Genomic DNA, 18,789 nt, shown 5'->3' with positions numbered 1-18,789 from the left:
GCTCCTGTAGCCATTCAGACTAAGGCGCCTGCCATAGTTACTACAATTATGCAAGATAATCTGGTATAGACCATGGTGACTACTATTGCAGCTGGCACATCTTCTTTCAACCTTCCTCCATGGTTGAGCACCATCACATGAAAAGAGAAAGAAAGAAGAAATCGTTCCTGAAGAGTTTGGCAGGCAAATTGTCAGGCCAAGGGTTTCAAAAAATAAAAAAGCTAAGATAGTTTCTCAGGTTATGGTGGATGATAACAACATATAGTATGTGGAAGTTGTTGAACCTCCTGCTGAAAAACCAGCAGAAGAAATGCAACTTGCTGATTATAATTTTTCTAGAATTGAACTTGGCAAGCGAACACATTTGGGCTGCAAACAAGATACTCAAGATGCACTTGACTCTTTAGTTATGAAAAAAGACAAGTTGTCGGAAAAGAAAAATATGATGAAAAGAGAGAATGTGCATCTTTTGAAAACAATTGAAGGGATGAAGAAATATTCTTCAGGTGTTGAACATGCTTCCTCCAAGTGTACAGAAAGAATCAAAAGAGAAGTGCAAATTATGGATGAGTGGATTGCCAGTATTGAATCACAAGGTATCCAGATCATTTGAGATATCTACAGGATGCTAAGGAGAGGAAAGGAAAGGAAGTTGTTGCCAAATTAAGTGATATTCAAGAATCACTTAAACGACAATTAGAGTTGTCGGATGGAGACATTGGTGCGTAGAAAAGCATGATGGAGTTTGATTTCGATGTCTTCTCTGATTATGAAGTTATCTCATCTCTTGAGATGTATCATGATTACAAGCACTAGATGATTAACAAAGAACAAGTTTTGCAACAGCTTATGAAAGATGTGAAGGCAGCAGTAATAAAGATTAATGAGCAAGAAGACATGGTTAGTGAATGTTATAAGAAGATGTCATGTGAAGTTATCCTTTAGAACAATGAACTCAAGAAAGAAGATGAAAATCTTACAGGGTTGACTAAAGCAATTCACTTATAACTTAAAGCAGACAATTTCAATATCACTATGATGAATGCATTTACAAGTTGGAAGCGTTCACTAGATGAACTACAAAGCAAAAAGGATGTTTCCATCAAAGAAATTTCAAAAGCAACTGGTACATATCGAAGGATCATAATGGTAGTTGAATACACCGGTGAGCCTGATGCTGAAGTTGTGTATAATTCACTACAGAAATTTGCAAAAATAGTTGAGACTTTGTGAACATCTCAAATTTTCCATGTGTTTTAGAGTAGGATGACAAAGATTGCGTGTAAAGAGCAATTATGTTGTAAGTACAAGATAACATGTCCGTCTACAATCAACTCATGTAGTCAAGTTGCAATTGTATTAGGCATGCAACTTTGATAAGGTAACTTAGTTCGTTAGGAGTTCATTAGAGAATAAGTCAAGGTGGTTGAGGAGTTCCTCTTTTCCCTCCACTTTTATCTCTCCTATTTTCCTATATAAAGGAGAGAGTTCATTGTAAATAATCATCTTTTTCTTTATAGAAGAAGGTTGGGCTTGTAACTTGCAGGCGTTGTATTTCTTGCTGCAATTCTCTGAAGTGAATAAAGAAGCAAGTTTTCCCAAACTTTGTGCTGTGAGGCTTGTAATCAATCTTTGTTTCTTATGTTGCATTGACTTTTTTACTTCTTTCTAATGCATTTGAGCATTCAATGTTGTTCTTGAAGACTAGTGCAAGAGCACCACCTCCACCTTCTTATTTAATATTTTTAAATCACTTTAAGAATCCCATTAAAATCATTGTCTAAGTGTTGAAAAATAAAATTGTAATGGTTGTATTCTTTGGAATGCCCTAAACATTGTATTACATGTTGAATGTAATAGGGTAGATGTCAAATACCATAATCATTTGTGTTACATATTAAAATTGAGTAGATGGGCAGTTTTATAACTACCTAAGAAACTCGCGCTTTAAAAGGAGCACCATTGTAATCGATGAGATAGATAAGGAGATCGATAGGAAGTTAAATCGTTTTTAGGGTGGTTAGCTAGAATCTCCAAATGGCCCTCTAGCGGTAGCCAAAGAGCCACATGCTTTTGTAATCTCCGGGTGATTTCCTAATAGAAGTGTAAGTTTATATTTCTATCTTTATCGATCTGTGTTATTATACCTATGCATTCGATTCTGTTGATGATAATCATAATGAGAATTGGTTCGGTTCATGACCAATTCTCCTCATCCCGGTTTGGGACTATTATCAAAACCCGCAATAGGTTGATAGGCTACATGACTCGGATTCATGGGTGGAATGCGAAGAGACCCAAATGCACATGGAGAGTTGCACATGATCACAACGGCATCTTGGGATGATCCGCATTGGGTATTGATATGGAAGAGCCACTCGCTATCTTTATCTGATAATAGAAAAGACAAAAGGTGGTGGAGGTAGTTTCACTACCCGATTTCTGTTGGTTTTAAACACATGATGTTCGCAGGAGAAAGTGGTTGTGTATATCACCGAGTACGAGCACACCCATGTGGGCGTCAAGGCCATGGAGATCACTCAGGTCTTGCAGTCACCGCAAGCCATGGTGATAACAAAAGGTGGCAGGTTTCGCTAGTAAGAGGAAGAACACGAGGACCCCCGGCTAGAGACAAGGTGAAAGGTGGCAAAATGCAAGTACCTATGTGTTGGTATGTCGTGTTAACTTCAAATCACGAGGGACCCGATATGCAAAGTTGAAGCGGGGAGTGCCAATTACTATTAAGACAAAGGTGGCGGCATGGAAAGAGGATGCAAGCTCGGTTTCTTGGGAAGAAACCCGAACACAACAAAGAGGCATGTTATTCTAAGAATAAAAAAATGATTCAATTCTTCAAACTATGCTTGTCACCAACATTGCAAGGTATGAGGACATGCGTGCCATACCATGGACGCTTGATGTTAATGAAGAATGCACAGCATGGATAAATAAGGATGAAGGCTGAGTTGGCATCTCAACCACTACGACAGTAATGAGGGTGGCAAGTTCCACTAACTAACCCGATAGGGGAAAATGGGTCACTGCAAGTGAAGATGGAGGAACCTGATCATTGTCAATCTCTAACATTAGTAAAGGTCGTGGTCAAGTTTTAGAGCTGGGGAGGATGGTGAGTTTGATATAGAGAAGATATTATGTCAAGTGAACAATAACATTATTGTTATTATTAATGGTAGTAAGCCTCTGAATTCAATATCTATGAAGACAATATCAAGATAAGATGTAGATTTGGATGTATGATGGCTTCTCTCTGCATCAAAGACTTTGAGCTTTGGGAAATAAGATTAGTTAATAGTGGCTGCCAGAACGAGGAGTTAAAGACTTTGTATTTTAATTCTTAGTACATTATTTTAAATTGAATAGTTGATAAGAGACTTTGGGGCTTATCAGTCATTCATCCTTTATTCAAAGAGGATTGTTCGTAGGAGACTATGGGCTCTTATTCTCATTCATATAAATCAAGTTGTAAATACTGTCCTAGAAGTTGTTCTTATGCCAATTTCTAAGTCACTGGCATTATTGTAGCAATAGATACCTTTTGTTGATTCTCAAATAGTTGGTGTAAGAGTATAATCATTCCTGTAAAAAGAGGAATTGATTCAAAGAACTATCCATTTGTCAATTCCAGTTAGGTCCCTATTGTAGCCACCTACGGTAAGAAAGAAGCCTCCCCTATTGCTGATAGGAGAGATTTATCTCACTACACCGTTGACTAAAATTCCCATTTTGTAAGTTGTAGTTCTAGTGACTTACAAAATAGGTAGCCAATAGTATTTAGTGTTTCACTTCGAAACATTGAGTGTTTGAATTTGGATGTCGTAGTGGAACAAAACTCACATCAACATGTCCCAATTTGCAATGGGGCAATGGTGGGAAAACATCACAGCAATCAGCAACTTTGAGAAAAAGTTGTTTAAGGTTTTCAATATCTCATTTTATATTGGGCAAGGGACATTACAATGCATCAATTAGTAAGGGGAAAGATGGAATATTGTTGGCGTAAATTAGTATTTAGTATTTACTATATGCTTAAGCTTTCTTAAGCTAATTAATAATTAATAGGCTATGTATTTATGTTGATAGTTGCATCTACCTGTCTATCCTTGCTTTATGAGCAAGGTTTTGTTAAAAAATTGTATCTCCATATCAGTTATCTTTCTAATGATTTGTTTGTCTATCGTCAAGGTTTATATTTGCTTGAGAATCTTGGGAGATTCGCCACTTCTACATGGTATCAGAGTGCACATCCAACAACTCCTTTTGTATCTACGAAGCATTCATTAGTGATTTGTTGAGGCACCAAGAGATTCAGTTGGCAAAATAAGGGCCTTTTCTTTGGGACAGTTGTACCAATTTAACAGTTGATTCTCAATGATTTTATTTGCCTATGCTCATTTCTATTAGACATTCAATATTGATTAAGGCTCATCTTTTGTTAGTGTTAAAACCATACCCATAAAACTATGGTATATTGTGTGGTTGCGACAATTTGCATATTTGCATGGATATTCACTTTATGTTTGCACATTTCCAAGTGCAACTTAGTGCCTAGAAGTAACAGTTTATGCCTTACCTTCCCCGAGTGGGTTATCTTTGGTATTATTCTTTTCATTTATGTGTTTAGTGTTTTAGAGCCTTTTGATTTACAAATTGGTCACATTTGTCAAGTTTGGTCACGTCCTATAGCAGGGATCGAGTAACATAGTTGGAGGCAATATTGAGTTTTTGAGCTATATCAATTTTGGAGGGATTTCCTTGAGGGCTTTGCATGGAGGAGATAGCCCTTGTGCTTTTGCAAATTTCTCTTATGCTAGGATTTAAGTCAAAGTGTCCAAAGATTAGGTTGGCCCAATTTAGTGTAGCTTGCTCATTGCTTAAGCCCATATTTTATTAAGGTAGGGACTCTTCTATTGATCAATTTAATTTAATTTGAAGCAAATTTTGCAACCATTAAAGTCTTGGTTCAATATTGGCATCTAGGGTTGGATTCAGTGCAATGTAAAATCTGTTTGTGGTGGGCCCGCTAACTGCAATCTTGCACAATAATATAGGGGTGTTGATGTTTTGTAGCTTCAGTCCAACAACTACTAGTGAAGACACACACACACACACACACTTATATATATATATACAAATATTCTTATTAGTCCCTGCCTTGCATAAGGCAGGGAACTAATGTTTTCGGTGACAGCACATAACTACTTCAAATCACACCAAGCTAACAAAAACTAAAGTTTTCATATGCAAATATTAAAAAATTAATTTTTATCATTAAAATTCTAATTTACTATTGGCTGATTGAATTTTTGGCAGGGGTAATTTTGTTTTTTAATTGTGAAAAATGGTACGAAATTTTGTAAAGCGATAAGCTTTCATTTATTTGCATTTATTGTATCGACTATAGTTGTCAGGAAGGCCGCAATGATTTATTGCACTAAATTGACGCTGCAAATTTTTCATGAAGAGACATCTATCTTTGTGGATACTTAGAGGCTTCAATGACAAGAAAGCTCTGTACCAAAATGGCAACGATGAAGACTTTGAGAATTGTAGCGGTCATCGCTATACTAAACACATTACCTGTGGATAGCTGGAAGCCAGGCCATGCAACATTTTATGCAGACAGATCTATGGGTCAGATTTTTACAATCTCTCTTGTTACAAGATTTTTAAATTAGTCTTTCAAGAATAGCTGTATTAGCTTATACTTCTTCTTTTTTTAATCTCAGAGGAGCAATTTTTTTCTCTTTATTTCAGGTTACTATAAAAGATTGACAATCCGCTGTAATACTTGTATGAAAAAATATACATGTCTACTACTCAATATACAATTCTCAAATCAAATATAAGGGTTTTTTTTTCATCTGTTATATAGATGTCTCACTAGTACTTATATTTTTTTCATCTCTTATATAGATGTCTCACTAGTACTTGTATAATACATAGAATATGCTAATTTTAAATCTGCACTTTTCTTATTGCTCCCCAATATTAAAGTCTGCTAATACAGATAGATTTCATATGTGTCTCTATGCTTGTTGTACCTGACTGTTGTAGATAGAATCACTGACTATATGATATACTCCTTTCAAAATAGAATATCATAGTTTTACATATACAGTCTTGTCAACATACCTATTCATATGTTAAATGTACTATTGTTGTGCAATTTTAAAATCTGCTAATTTCCAAATACAAAGAGATCACTTCCAGCATTCTATTTTAACTGCCAACTTCTTCCCTCTCTAAACTTGTAGCATGTTTCCAAGTCAATGTTACAATTTCATGGATTGAACCCCAAAAAAACAGACCTGCTTGTATGTATAACCCTCCTTTACTCTCTCCATAGAAGGCATGGACTAAAGCTCGATCAGAGCTCTTGTTATAAAATGACTTATCAGATATTATGTATACACACACACACACATTATTATAAATGTCATTATGTTAGTTATATAATAAAGAATAGACATGTCCCTTCATGGGACATGTCTCTTCTCAACTTATTCTCCATATAAATGCAAGAGATTGTTGCCTTTGGAAAGTACATAAATCATAGGGAATGCAAATACTTGCAGCGATCCTCTAAACACTAAAACTCAACATGGTATTAAAGCTAGGCTACAAATGTGAAAAATAACAAACAAATGAAAAGAGAAATTACATTAATACCAAATATCACAATAATAGGCAATTCCTCCATAGGCAATTCCTCCATATGAGCATTTGAGCGATGAAAAGGTTTATATTCCCAACCAAGATAGCAAACTTGAACATCAATAAGAAGATCCAAGCGAACTGGAGCACGATCTACTAACAACAACATTGACCATGTGGCTCTATTTTGACAATTGGGTCATCGCCTATATTAGCATTCATCGCCCTCGTATCTGCATTGAGCCTAATCAACGATTTTGTAAACCAGTTTCGCAGCACCCAAGTGACATTCAACATTAGAGACATGCAAAGCTCTGTGAAGCCCTACTACGTAGCTAGCATTGTGTCGAGCCATCTCTTGGTATATGTGATAGCACTCTAAGTGACCTATGTAGCATCTTTGTCATATCTGCCCAGAACACCACAACTCTCAAGCTTATCTAATCCAGTGCAAGCATTGATCCAACTCAAGTAATATCAGATGCTCCATCACAAGAATACCCTTCAACGTTGGATCATTTGATCCAACTCACAATGAACTCGCCAACGTCTCACTCGCTGCCACAAGACAAGATCCGTAAACACATGAGTCACATAGGTATTGCTGAAGTGAGAAAACTCGACATCATTGGGAGACATCTATTGAGCAGGCATATCCCACCATTAGCAACCCAATCCAAACATTGGAGCCGATCTTGTGACTAATCACACATTCAAGTTTCTCCACGGGCATTCAAACCCAATTTGTGACCGTGACCAAAAGCCCCACTCCTGTTGATCAAACAGAAGTCATGCCCAACCACAGACAAACACATGGCACATTTGTCTTTGTGAAGACACATCAACATCTCACTCATCACCCCATCTTTTCCTAGCACATAAAATAATAAATCATATGATACCTATCCATTGATAAACTCCAAGTCACGAGTGGTAATAGCATTTCGATGGTGAGGACTATTAAGAGGACATCGGGTCCGTCTAATACAACTAAATAAGGAGAGTAATATAATGAGTGAACCATATAAGGTGGATACAATGATACATTAATAAAGAAAATAAAGAATAAAGGCATTCTAGGAAAAGAATGTGAATGGTAAATGGCATTGATGTTCATGGACCTTCATGTGCAGATAAGTATTTCTTACCCTTAAATATTACATTTATCTATTCATTATAGTCTCTCACTTATTTATATTTCTATACATTTTATACGAGTTGTTTTCCTTGATCTTTTCTTTTCTCTCCAAGTCTGATCTTACAGAAAAAGAAGATTGATATAAAATTAAAAGGGAATCTGACACTTCATCACAAGCAATATTAGATGATGTTACATCCCAATTTTTGCCCTAATTTCTTTTTGAAGGATAGTCGTTGTGATCATGTGAAATGAATATAGTTTATAGCCGTTGTGTTCATGTGAAATGAATATAGTTTATAGTCGTTGTGATCATGTGAAATGAATATAGTTTATAGCCGTTGTGTTCATGTGAAATGAATATAGTTTATAGCTGTTGTGTTCATGTGAAAATGAATATAGGTTATAGCCCAAACGAATAAAAAATTTCTTTAACCATTGTTCAATCAGTTATTATGTATGATGAAATTCCTAACGATATTATTTAATTATGAAATTGGCGTTTTGGCGAGGATGATTGTTTTTGAAGGTTGCAGGATAAAGACTCGAAAAGGAGGGGAAGCATTACGAAATGAGGTCATACGGAAATGGAATGATCATATGATATAGTTATCAAGAATATCAGGGTTGATCAAAAGTCGCCATGGCAAGACTGTCAAAGCTTGACAACAAATAACAAAGTGGGAATTTTCATGAGCTAAAAATAATATAAGATTTTTTTTTAAAAAAAGAACTAAATAAGAAAATTCTTGCCTTTATTTAATAGTAATATCATTTAATAATATATCATTATTTTGATTAAAATCATAACTAAATATTTATAAAGTGGCACTATTATATTAGATTTATAATACAATAATGTCACCTTATTTATACTTAACTATAATTTCACCAAAATAATAATACAACATTAAAATTTATACTAGCAAAACCTTTATCCACCTCTTGTTCCAACTTTTCGTATTCCAATCATTGGAATTTCAACAACACAATGCATTCTTGTAACGGCGGAAGATGTAAAGCCGTGCATTCGAATTTATATGTTGTCTTGTCATTTTCGGGAGACAAGAAGGGACATCCGCCTATTCACGTTCTTGCCTTGGTCTGAGTTTTTGTTTTCTCGATAACCCGAGCTAGTGCATGGAGAAGTTCTCCCTCTCTGCTGCAAGTAGCCGGCCCTGGGTCTTTCACCCAATTATCCTTCGACCTCTCTGATCAATCACCAGCATATTGTTTTAAGATCTAATTCCATTACCAAGCATTCAACAGTAATTACGTGAAGCATCCTTGCATGCAGTTTGAGCTACGAATTTCAGTAAGGGCGGTAGACTTCCTCAATCCAAACGCACAGTATACTACAGACAAGTAAGAGTGAACTGAAACGTTTACATTTTCTTGCATACGAATTCATTTTTCCATCTCATTTCCCGTCCTCTTTTCTGAGCCGAGTTGGATCACTGTGAATAAGATAAATATACATGTTGAGTCATATTTCATCACTTGTGCTTATCACGTTAGTTATTCAGCAATAACAGTGAGCAGTGTCTTAGACTGAGTTGATAAAATTTTATAAAACCTCTGATCTCTTTCAATGTCTGACTCTACCTCAATGATATTTCTTTCTTGTGTGAAAAATTGTACCAATATCAATCCATGATATAAAACTGCGAAGTTATGTTTTAAACTATTCTGTAATAAAGATCAAGTCTGATTACTAAGGAAGAACTGAGTAGGTGGAAGCAAAAATCTTATAATTAAGATGTAATGGATTCAGGCACCGAGGAATCACTGATCTAACGATCTGCTGATGATGAAAAGTGTAGATGAATCTGTCACAAGATAAATAAGAAAGGTTATCAGTAATTGTTATTAAGAACATAATTTTATTTAGCTCATGTAAAACCCACTTTGAAGAATAAATTGTCAAGCTAAGCGGTGGAGATTGGGTTATAGAAACCCACCTCTGAACTTCCTGGCCAGGGCGATAAAAGGGCGAACATGCCACAACAAAATGATCATGTTGTTTTCTTGATACTTCAACTATTCAATCGAATAGTCGTTGGGACCTTAACCCACTTGAGTACTCCGATGACTGGATCGATGAACATCCCAAGCCTGACCTCAGGGTAGGGAGGGCCGTTCTATTTATTTAGAACTTGTGGGGATAAGTAAAAAGGTCCGTGGTTGGGAGGTTAAGCCTATGTTAATGCTTCTCCTCTCTCAAAAGTCAGAGCTTGGTCAATTAATTTGGAAAAGTCTTTCAAGTAAATCAGCACGTACCTTTGTTTCATTCTTTCTTTCTTTATTTCTATAACTGATAGATTCTTCCCTGTAATTAGATGTTTTATAAATTGATTCTTAAAGTAGAATGGATACAGTTTCTTGTCAATTATTTAGAATAGATTTGATGATCAATAATGAAACTTGATGTAGAATTTTAGGTTAACTTCAGTAATAGTTTAGATATTTCTTATCAGTTGAATTATAATTGTAGAATACTCTGATGTAACATATGGATGTAAAATACTCTGATGTTACAGATGAGGAGCTCAGAAAATTAATATTTAGAGGGAATCTAAAAATCCATGTCTGTAACTGCATTATTTTAATGTGCCTACCCCCTGTGTACATCATGAGGAAGTGACGACTTCCAAATGATGATCACTTGTAGAAGCTATTGAAAGGTGACAATCTTTCAATAACTTAATCTTCTATTGTGATAGAGATTTTTTTAATGTCTGAAATAGATCATAATAGATTATACCTTGAATGGTGGATTAAGTTCCTTAAACAGACCATGGCTTTCTATTGTGATAGACATTTGTGATGTTTGAAATAGATCATAATAGATTATAACTTACATGGTAAATTAAGTTCCTTAAACAGACCATGGCCTTCTATCGTGATAGACATTTTATGATGTTTGAAATAGATCATAACAGATTATATCTTGCTTGGTGGTTTGAGTTCCTTAAACAGACCATGGCCTTCTACTGTGATGAACTTCTTATGATGTCTAAGCAGATCATGATAGATTATATCTTGTAAATCAACTAAGTGAAAGATGTCATTGTGTTGACCATCTATGAGTTGTTTGTATAGATATGTCATAGGTACTTGCTGAATATAAGGTGATGCGATATTCAGGAGGCCATTACCTTATAACTATTGGAGTACTTGGTGAATGTCATGTGACTTGACATTCACGAGGCCATTACTCTTGATATCATGAGATGATATCTAAATATTGGATATCTTCTAATCAAAGATATCCTTAAAACTTGTCATTCTTGAAATTTCATTGAGGTTATATCATATCATGTGTTTATCCTCCCTAGCTAAGAGGGAGTGTTGATGTTTTGTAGCTTCACTTGAATAACTACTAGTGAAGATATATATGTATATGTGTGTGTGTGTATACATATTAGATGTATATATTTAAATATATATATACAAATATTATTGTTATTATAAAATGACTTAAGAGATATTACGTATATAAATACAAATAATTATAAAAGTCATTGTGTTAATCATGTAATTAAAAATAGACATGTCCCTTCACAAGACATGTCTTTTCTCGCCTTATTCTCCATATAAATGCAAGAGATCTCTACCTTAGGAAAGTACAAAAATCATAGGCAGTGCAAATACATTTGCAGCGATCCTCTAAATATGAAGAGGGTTTCTGTCTCGCATTGCTTCCATGGTGAAGCTAAAGTGCCTTTATGTAGCCCAATCAACATGCTTGCTACCATTTGATTGTACTCATGCAGATGGTTGGCTTGTTCCTTGAGTGGATCTAGTGGCTTTGATTAGTATTTGTTAGTGATTTTGTGCAACGTTGGATGCACAACAGAAGCATTTGGTCCTATAATATAGCACATGATTTCTTGTGGACACTTTGATCCCTATTTACAAAATGGTGGGTTATGTGGAGTTTAAATAGCCTAAAGCGCATGTTATCAATGTGTAATTAGGATCATGGTCCTCAAATGTTGACACACACATTGGTCTAAGTTGACAGTGACCCTCAATGATTTGGCTTGTTTCACTACTCTGTGAAACTCAATAAGTGCACAGAGTGATGTGCCTTATGATCCTTGGCAAGTGAAATCACCAAGAAATCGCCATTAAGGGTTGATTATCTTGTGGCAGTCAAGATTTTTTTTTTAGAAATTATATTTTGTAATCATATTATCTCTTTTTTTTGAATCGCAATTGTAAAAATAGATTTTTCTTTCCATTTGGAGATGAGGAACTTCATGTGATGGAGTGATTTCATAATCACTCATTTGAGTGTGCTCCAATCATTGCCATATTTGTACAATGAGGTTCCCATTCTTGACACACCTTGGAAATGTAGTAGTTGGGAAGGTTATAGGGATAAGGTCTTTATATTTATTTTTTAGAATATCCCTTATAATATCTTGGAGTCTCTTATTCATTGAGTGCCTACATGCTCTTTGGACCCACATTCAAGAGTTATATGGAGATCATGATACTAGGCCATCTCTCAATGCTCATCTTCCCGAGTTTGTGTGTTTATTTATTCTCTAGAGCATATTATCCATGTTTATGATACTTTGGAGGTTGCAGTTCATTCAGAAATTACTAATTCTTCATCAACTTTATGGATGGTGACAAGAGATTTGGTATTCATTATACCTGCAGAGGGCGTACTTCTCCGCTTAGGGATGGAGAATTTGAGATACCCGGTATTGAGAAACAGTTGGATGTCTTAGTGAATGAGCTGAATCAAAATCACAAATGGATGACCCAACTAATTTTCAATCCAAGATTTGAGCAGAGCATGATTTGCTTTTTCGAAGAGCAAAATGTGATGATACAATTGCGGCTACAAATTTGCAGGACATTTCTTATGAGACACCAAATGAGTTGGGCACAACTGAGGTGGAATGTTATGAGAATTCATGTCAAGTTAGATAATGCAGTTGTTGGCATGACTTCTCAGGATCATGTATTTGATCACGATGCAACGATAGTGTTAGTAGGAGCATGCAAGGATGCTATCATATCAGTAGCCACTTCTGTGTCGGTTGAGTCATCCAACGAGGAGCTTAGCAGTATGTATGCAATTGTAGATGTGTTCTCTGATGATAGTACACTTGTTATTGATGATGAGGTGAGTGATGTAGCAGCAAAGACATGTTATACTATCGATCAACACAGTGTTGATGTTCACTTCATGGACAATCCTATGTTCGACATGTATGCAACATTGTCTTATGACAATCCGTTGTTTGAGGTTGATGTTGATCACTCACCTAAGTGGAGTTGGGCTAAGTTTTCACCATCTGCAAAGGTTTAATTTTGTGTTACGGCAGTTGGTGATGATCCTGTGTCCACAGATTGTGACGTGGATACACCTATTGTTGATATAGTCGGCATGAGTGCATATGGATCTCTTGTAGCTAAGTCTCTTTCGGGGATTGTTGATCAGGATTCCAATCCAATATATATTATATTGGTGGCTACAGCGAAGAAGAGTATGCTGAGATCTCCTCTGGAGTTATCTTCTATTGATGCCTTGACTTTCACATCATCAGCACAAGTACTGGGTACTATATTACAAGCAATGTTGATGGGCCTAATGATATTGGCATGCAGTTGGTCCAGTGTTGATAGGGATGCCACATACTTCTTCATTTGGGATCCAAGTAGAGATTGGAGTTCACTATGTTTCTGGATTGCTTGAGGACAAGCAATCTCAAGGAGGGAGGACTATAATGTCCCTATTTTTGTCAGTATTAGAGTTTCAAGGATTAGCCTATTAGTGTGTTCCTCATAGGCTAATTATTGCGCATAGAGGGTCTTCCAAGGCAGTGGCTTGGCTTGGGAGGGTCTTGACTCTTGTCTTCTCCACAATTCAGTAAGCTACAAATTGGTCTTCGTTTGGCTCAGATTGGACTTTGTTTGGCTCAGATTGGACTTCGTTTGGGCTTAGTTTTGTGTACTTACTATTTGTGGTAAGTTGGGTGTTGATTGAGATGGACCCTTTCTATTTTTGAAAAGTGCATTTGGTCACAAGGAGAAATAATAGGTATGACTCGTCTTTCAAACGGCATATTTAAGTGATGAGTATTTTAGGAGTTATTATATTTTTAGTGGCCAAATTATTATTAATTTATTAAATGGCTTATTATAAAGTTGTAAGCTAAATTTATAATTTCATTTAAGTTGAGAATTAAGTTATCATTGGAAAAAGTTTTATTAATTAGTTAAGCAAATTCAAGTGAAAGAATCTAATGGAAGCTTCTAATTAATGTTATGTGGTGAAGCTTCTTGAGTGAAGTTACATTTTAGCAACTAAAAGGGCATATGGAGGTTATAAAGACAAGCCCATTTATTGATGAGAGCATGCTTGGATATTTTATTTGCTTTTGATGCCTTTGTTGTTTTTTCTGAGTTTTGATTTATGTGCCCTTGCTGAAGTATAAGGGTCTGAATTCTGAATTGTTCCATTGGATCTACAGCTGAAGTGTTGTAGATTCGAATCTGAGAATTGGTTGAAGGTTGGCTTGCAATTTGCTGTTGTTGTACAGCATTTTGCATATCTCCCACTGTTTTACTGTAGCTAAGGAGAATAATCTTGATTATTATATACTTATTGAAGCATCTGGCTAAGGGTTTGGAGTTTTAGAATTGAGCATTGATCCTGCAGCTGAGGTATTGTGCATCAATTTCTTAAGGTTTGCATCTTCCATTTCTATCATTACTGTTGCTTGAAGAAAGTGTGTAAAATTCTGAGATGTGATCTGATTCAATGCTGGTGTAAATTGAATTGAGAGATAAATATGAAGTAGTTCAGTTTTCTTTTTAGTTACATGGCATAGTAAATCAAATGCAAATCTATCATTGCCATTGAATTGAGCTTGGTCATCATCAGTGTTGTTCAATATTTGTCTAATCTTGGTAAATGTGATTTAGTCAGCCTTGGAGTTCTTTTCGGTAGTATTGGCATTGTATGCTAAATGTTTTGACATAATGTCAAAAGTCAGAAATATTAGTATTTGTTAGAGCTATAGCCAGGCAGGGTTATTTCAAGGGCAATCATATGTTTCAATCTCAGCACAGTTTCCCATACTCGCACAAACAAAGGAGATGAATGTAGGTTTGACCAAGCTGCAAATGAAGAAATTCACAGAAAATTTGTGCCTGCTCACAATTGTCAGAGACATGTCAGTACAGATAGGCTGATGTAGGAAATGTTGAGGACAAGATGTTCCACAAACAAACTAGAGGACTGCAAGCCTAGTACGACGGAGAGGTAAGGGGGATGGATGTGATAGTTGGAGAGATATGGAGTCAGCAAAGGAGATATAAAGGTGGAGTGATAAGAAGGATGAAGGAGGGAGATATAAGGCGATTACAGAGTGATATGGAAGGGAGATATAAGGAGATTTCAGAGTGACAAGGTGTCAAGAGTGTTAAGGTAATGGCTACTGGCATTAGACAAACCTAGGAGGTGTTCATGTAGGTTTAATGTTGCATGCATTCTCTTGTTCCTTAGAGAGAAAACTGTCAAACATTACTTATTTTGTCAAGGTTGCATGCACAAAATCAAAGGACTTTGTTGTCATTCACAGCCATTGCTCATTGTTTCTTCTTTTTCCCTTCATTCTGACACTTTCATTTGAGGAGCCTTAAATATTTTTGCATCTGAAACTAGCTAGGAATTTTCAATGTTTCTCTCTCTTTTTCTCATCACATCCTCCTTTTTGTATTTTTTGGCTAAAAATACACTAAAAACCTCTCCTAGAAGGGAGCTGCCACTCTCAAAGTACAAAGGAAAGTTGTTTATAACAAGCGCTACTTGCTCATTCTATGCTTCAACTTGATCAATTGTCAGTTGCACATAGAAAGTCTTGTATATTTATAAAGAAGTCAAATAAAACTGCTTAGTTTTCATTTTCTACTTTATGTTAAAGACATTTGGTAAGACTAGGAAGTAATGAAAATGTCTTATTCATTAAAATTGTTAGAATCATAGATTATATGGTATTGGCAGCACATTTCTAAATAATAAATATTGGAAGAATCCATATTATAGGTTCAACATTGAACAGCCATAATATACATATATTCAAACCTGGAGAAGGCAACAATAGTATAATTCTGCATGAAAGAGGACAATTTTAGATAAGGAATATTCATCACATAAAAATGGGAGATCATATGTCATCATACTGTGTTAAGGACTTCTATTGGGCAAAGGCTTGTGTATTGGTTATTTTAAATCTTCCATGAATATTATTACTAGCTTGATTCTATTGTTGCTGATTTTCAAAACTGTTTGCTACGATATATTTACACTGTTTTTGGTATTACCTTCTCAGGAAAACATATCACCATACTCCAAGCAGGGAAAAGTTGCTTTTAAAACACTTCTAGCAAAATTTTCCACCCGGTAACCATAACAGACAAGACATGAGATTCCTTAACTCTGGTGTTTCAGATTCAGGAAATCAGACGTGACTCATAGAGTAGATGACGAATATGAAATACAATGCAAGTAAACATGACCCTATGTATCGGCATACTCCAAACAGTGGAAAATTGCTTTTCAAACATGCCTTTTAGCCTCGAAAAATCCAGATATAACTTATGAAATAAAAAGAAAATATAAAATGCAATGCCAATAAATGTGACACTGAATTCCTACAGGCCTTTTGAGAATTAATAATCTGGAGAATAAAAGATGGAAAATGAAAAATGATATCCTAAAGAAAAAGGCTCAATATTCACTTTTCTTTGCACGAGTCTAGTACAGGCTCAGAGATTTTGTGTCAATGATTTCAGAAATAAGTGTACTTTCCAGAAAACTATTTATAGAGATTATATTTAAATGTTCAGAATTGATAGCTTCTCCTTTTGTGAAGCAGTTCTCACTTCTTAGTAGTGAGTTTGACAGTGGATGCAGCGATGTCAGCAGCTACTGAGGGCCACATTACGGAAAAGGGAAAATCCTCTTGTTGCATATGCAGACAAAACTATCAAGCTTTTACCATTTCAAGGGTCGAGGTGATTATTCCTGCATTTTGGCATAGTCTCAGGTCACGCGGATGGCCTTGCAAATATGCCTATTGTGCATCCCCTCTTGAAGTTTCTTTGATGCAGCCCATTTACCTCAAATATCTTATTAAATGTGATTTAGGGTTTGATTGGAAGCCTCACCGGAACATGATTAAAAAAATTGACTTCAACAAGTTTGATGGTAGCAATAGCAGCTTCGATCATGATGCTCAGTATCGTTAGCATGTATTGAACAATTTAGAATGACATTTGTCTACACATGAAAGAAGAATATTCCTAGAAACTCAAAAACCTAAGGCCTACATATATATACTGGAGAACCAAGGTTTAGGTCCTTAGGGTATAATATTACCTAGCCTAAGCTTGAGAAGTAAAGCATCCTTTTGATCCGCACCACAGAGAAGACTTGTCTTGGCGATTTCATATGCTTGTGTGAGCTCCCTTTCCTTGTGCATCAGTTCATTCTGTGTAATAAATAGAAAGTAAAAATAAAAAATTACAACTAAAAGATGAGTAAGTTTAAAATTTAACATTCACAGACCCCTGAGAAAAGAGGTTGCACTGTAAATACTTAAGTTTAAAACCCATATAATAAGGCAACTCATTGCAGTACAACATTAATGGGGCACCATGGGAAGACTATAACCGAAATTCCAAATCATCACATACCAGACAGCTTATTAATCAAGCAGACGTGGGTGAGGTAGTGGTGTAATGAGTTTATGTATACATGGGAAAACCACACGTGTTCACAAATCTCCGTATTAGCCAAAACCCAAAACCATATAATCTGTGTCTGGAATTCGCTTAAAAGCATTTCTACCAACGGTTTGTGTCCTTCGTTTTATTTTAAGACAAAACATAAAGATAAAAAAACATAGCAAGTGATGTATATCGTAAATTTGAGGCTTGAATTTACATGGGTCTGACCTAGTTAAATGTATGGATCGAGCTTTCAATTTCTTCAAAATTAGTTGCAATTTAAAGCTTCTTTCTCCCGATACTGCATATTGGCCATAGACACAAATATTGTCCAGGCGGACCCCATCCTCCATTAAAACAAGCTTACCTAAGATGTACCGGGCTCCAAAAATAAAATGTAAGAACTGGTTTATCAAATGAAGGTCTGTGGATTAGGAATTTTACTGTTTGAAGACGTTGTTGAAAATATTGATGTTCGGCATCCAAGAGGGCTTGCTGCATATTCACTTTCTGTCTAAGAATTTCTCTCTCCTCTTCAAGGAAAGAGATTTCTTCCTTGCTCGTTTCAAGATTCCTCAGTGCAAAGTCGAACAATTTCTGCAACACAACATAAAATACTGTAAATCAAAAGCTGAATTATCAAAGACTGACAAACGGTAAACGGTAAAAATTTAATTGCCTCGATTGTTAATCCTTGCTCCGCACAGATGTTCTGCAGAGTGGCCATCTTCGACAACAGTCAGTAGCATTGGGAATTTTGGCTTCCGTGTTTTTCTTCTCCCTTTCATTTATTACGAAGGAATTAAACGGGTCTTGACTTTAAATTTTTCCCTCCCTCTCTTCACAATTAAAAAATAATAATAAAGTTTTGCATAAGTTGAATGTAATATGTTGAAAACTAATTAATAGGAAATTATTGGAGTGTACTCTTAAGATAGAAAATTTGTGAACATACTATAATATATAATATTTATTAAGATTGAATGTAATATGTTAAAAATTAATTAGTAAGAAATATAAGATAGTAATTGAAGTAATTCAAAATTAATATATTATATATATGTAAATTTATGGGTAGTATGATTAAAGATTTTTCTAAATTTTACAATTTTTTTAAATGTAAATTTAGTTTGTAGATTTTTTAATTGTTTGTATAAAGTTGTCAAACAAAAATACTATTGAGCAATATTGAGCAATACTAGAATGCATAAAGTTAA

At 35.4% G+C, this 18,789-nt stretch overlaps 1 protein-coding gene across 12 annotated transcripts in view; it reads right to left on the bottom strand.

The window, feature by feature from the left end:
* The window catches only part of LOC149565194 (cytomatrix protein-like protein), a 77,306-nt gene extending 58,889 nt beyond the window's left edge, over positions 1 to 18,417 (bottom strand). For all 12 annotated transcript variants that reach the window (XM_089818738.1, XM_089818735.1, XM_089818739.1 and 9 more), the window contains exons 1-3: positions 18,252 to 18,417; positions 18,017 to 18,169; positions 17,223 to 17,334 (exon numbers count right to left, since the gene is read on the bottom strand). In XM_089818738.1, the coding sequence (XP_089674864.1) occupies positions 17,223 to 17,334; positions 18,017 to 18,169; positions 18,252 to 18,299 (313 nt within the window). In that variant the 5' untranslated portion in view covers positions 18,300 to 18,417. The remainder of the gene's footprint in view (positions 1 to 17,222; positions 17,335 to 18,016; positions 18,170 to 18,251) is intronic.
* Between the last annotated feature and the right edge of the window lie 372 nt (positions 18,418 to 18,789).

Source organism: Cupressus sempervirens, chromosome 3 (genome assembly GCF_028749045.1).
Source record: "Cupressus sempervirens isolate cs-2001-9-10 chromosome 3, ASM2874904v1, whole genome shotgun sequence".
Taxonomy (NCBI): Eukaryota; Viridiplantae; Streptophyta; class Pinopsida; order Cupressales; family Cupressaceae; genus Cupressus; species Cupressus sempervirens.
The sequence above is the reverse complement of the archived record's forward strand: the minus strand, read 5'-3'. Positions and strand labels throughout refer to the sequence as shown.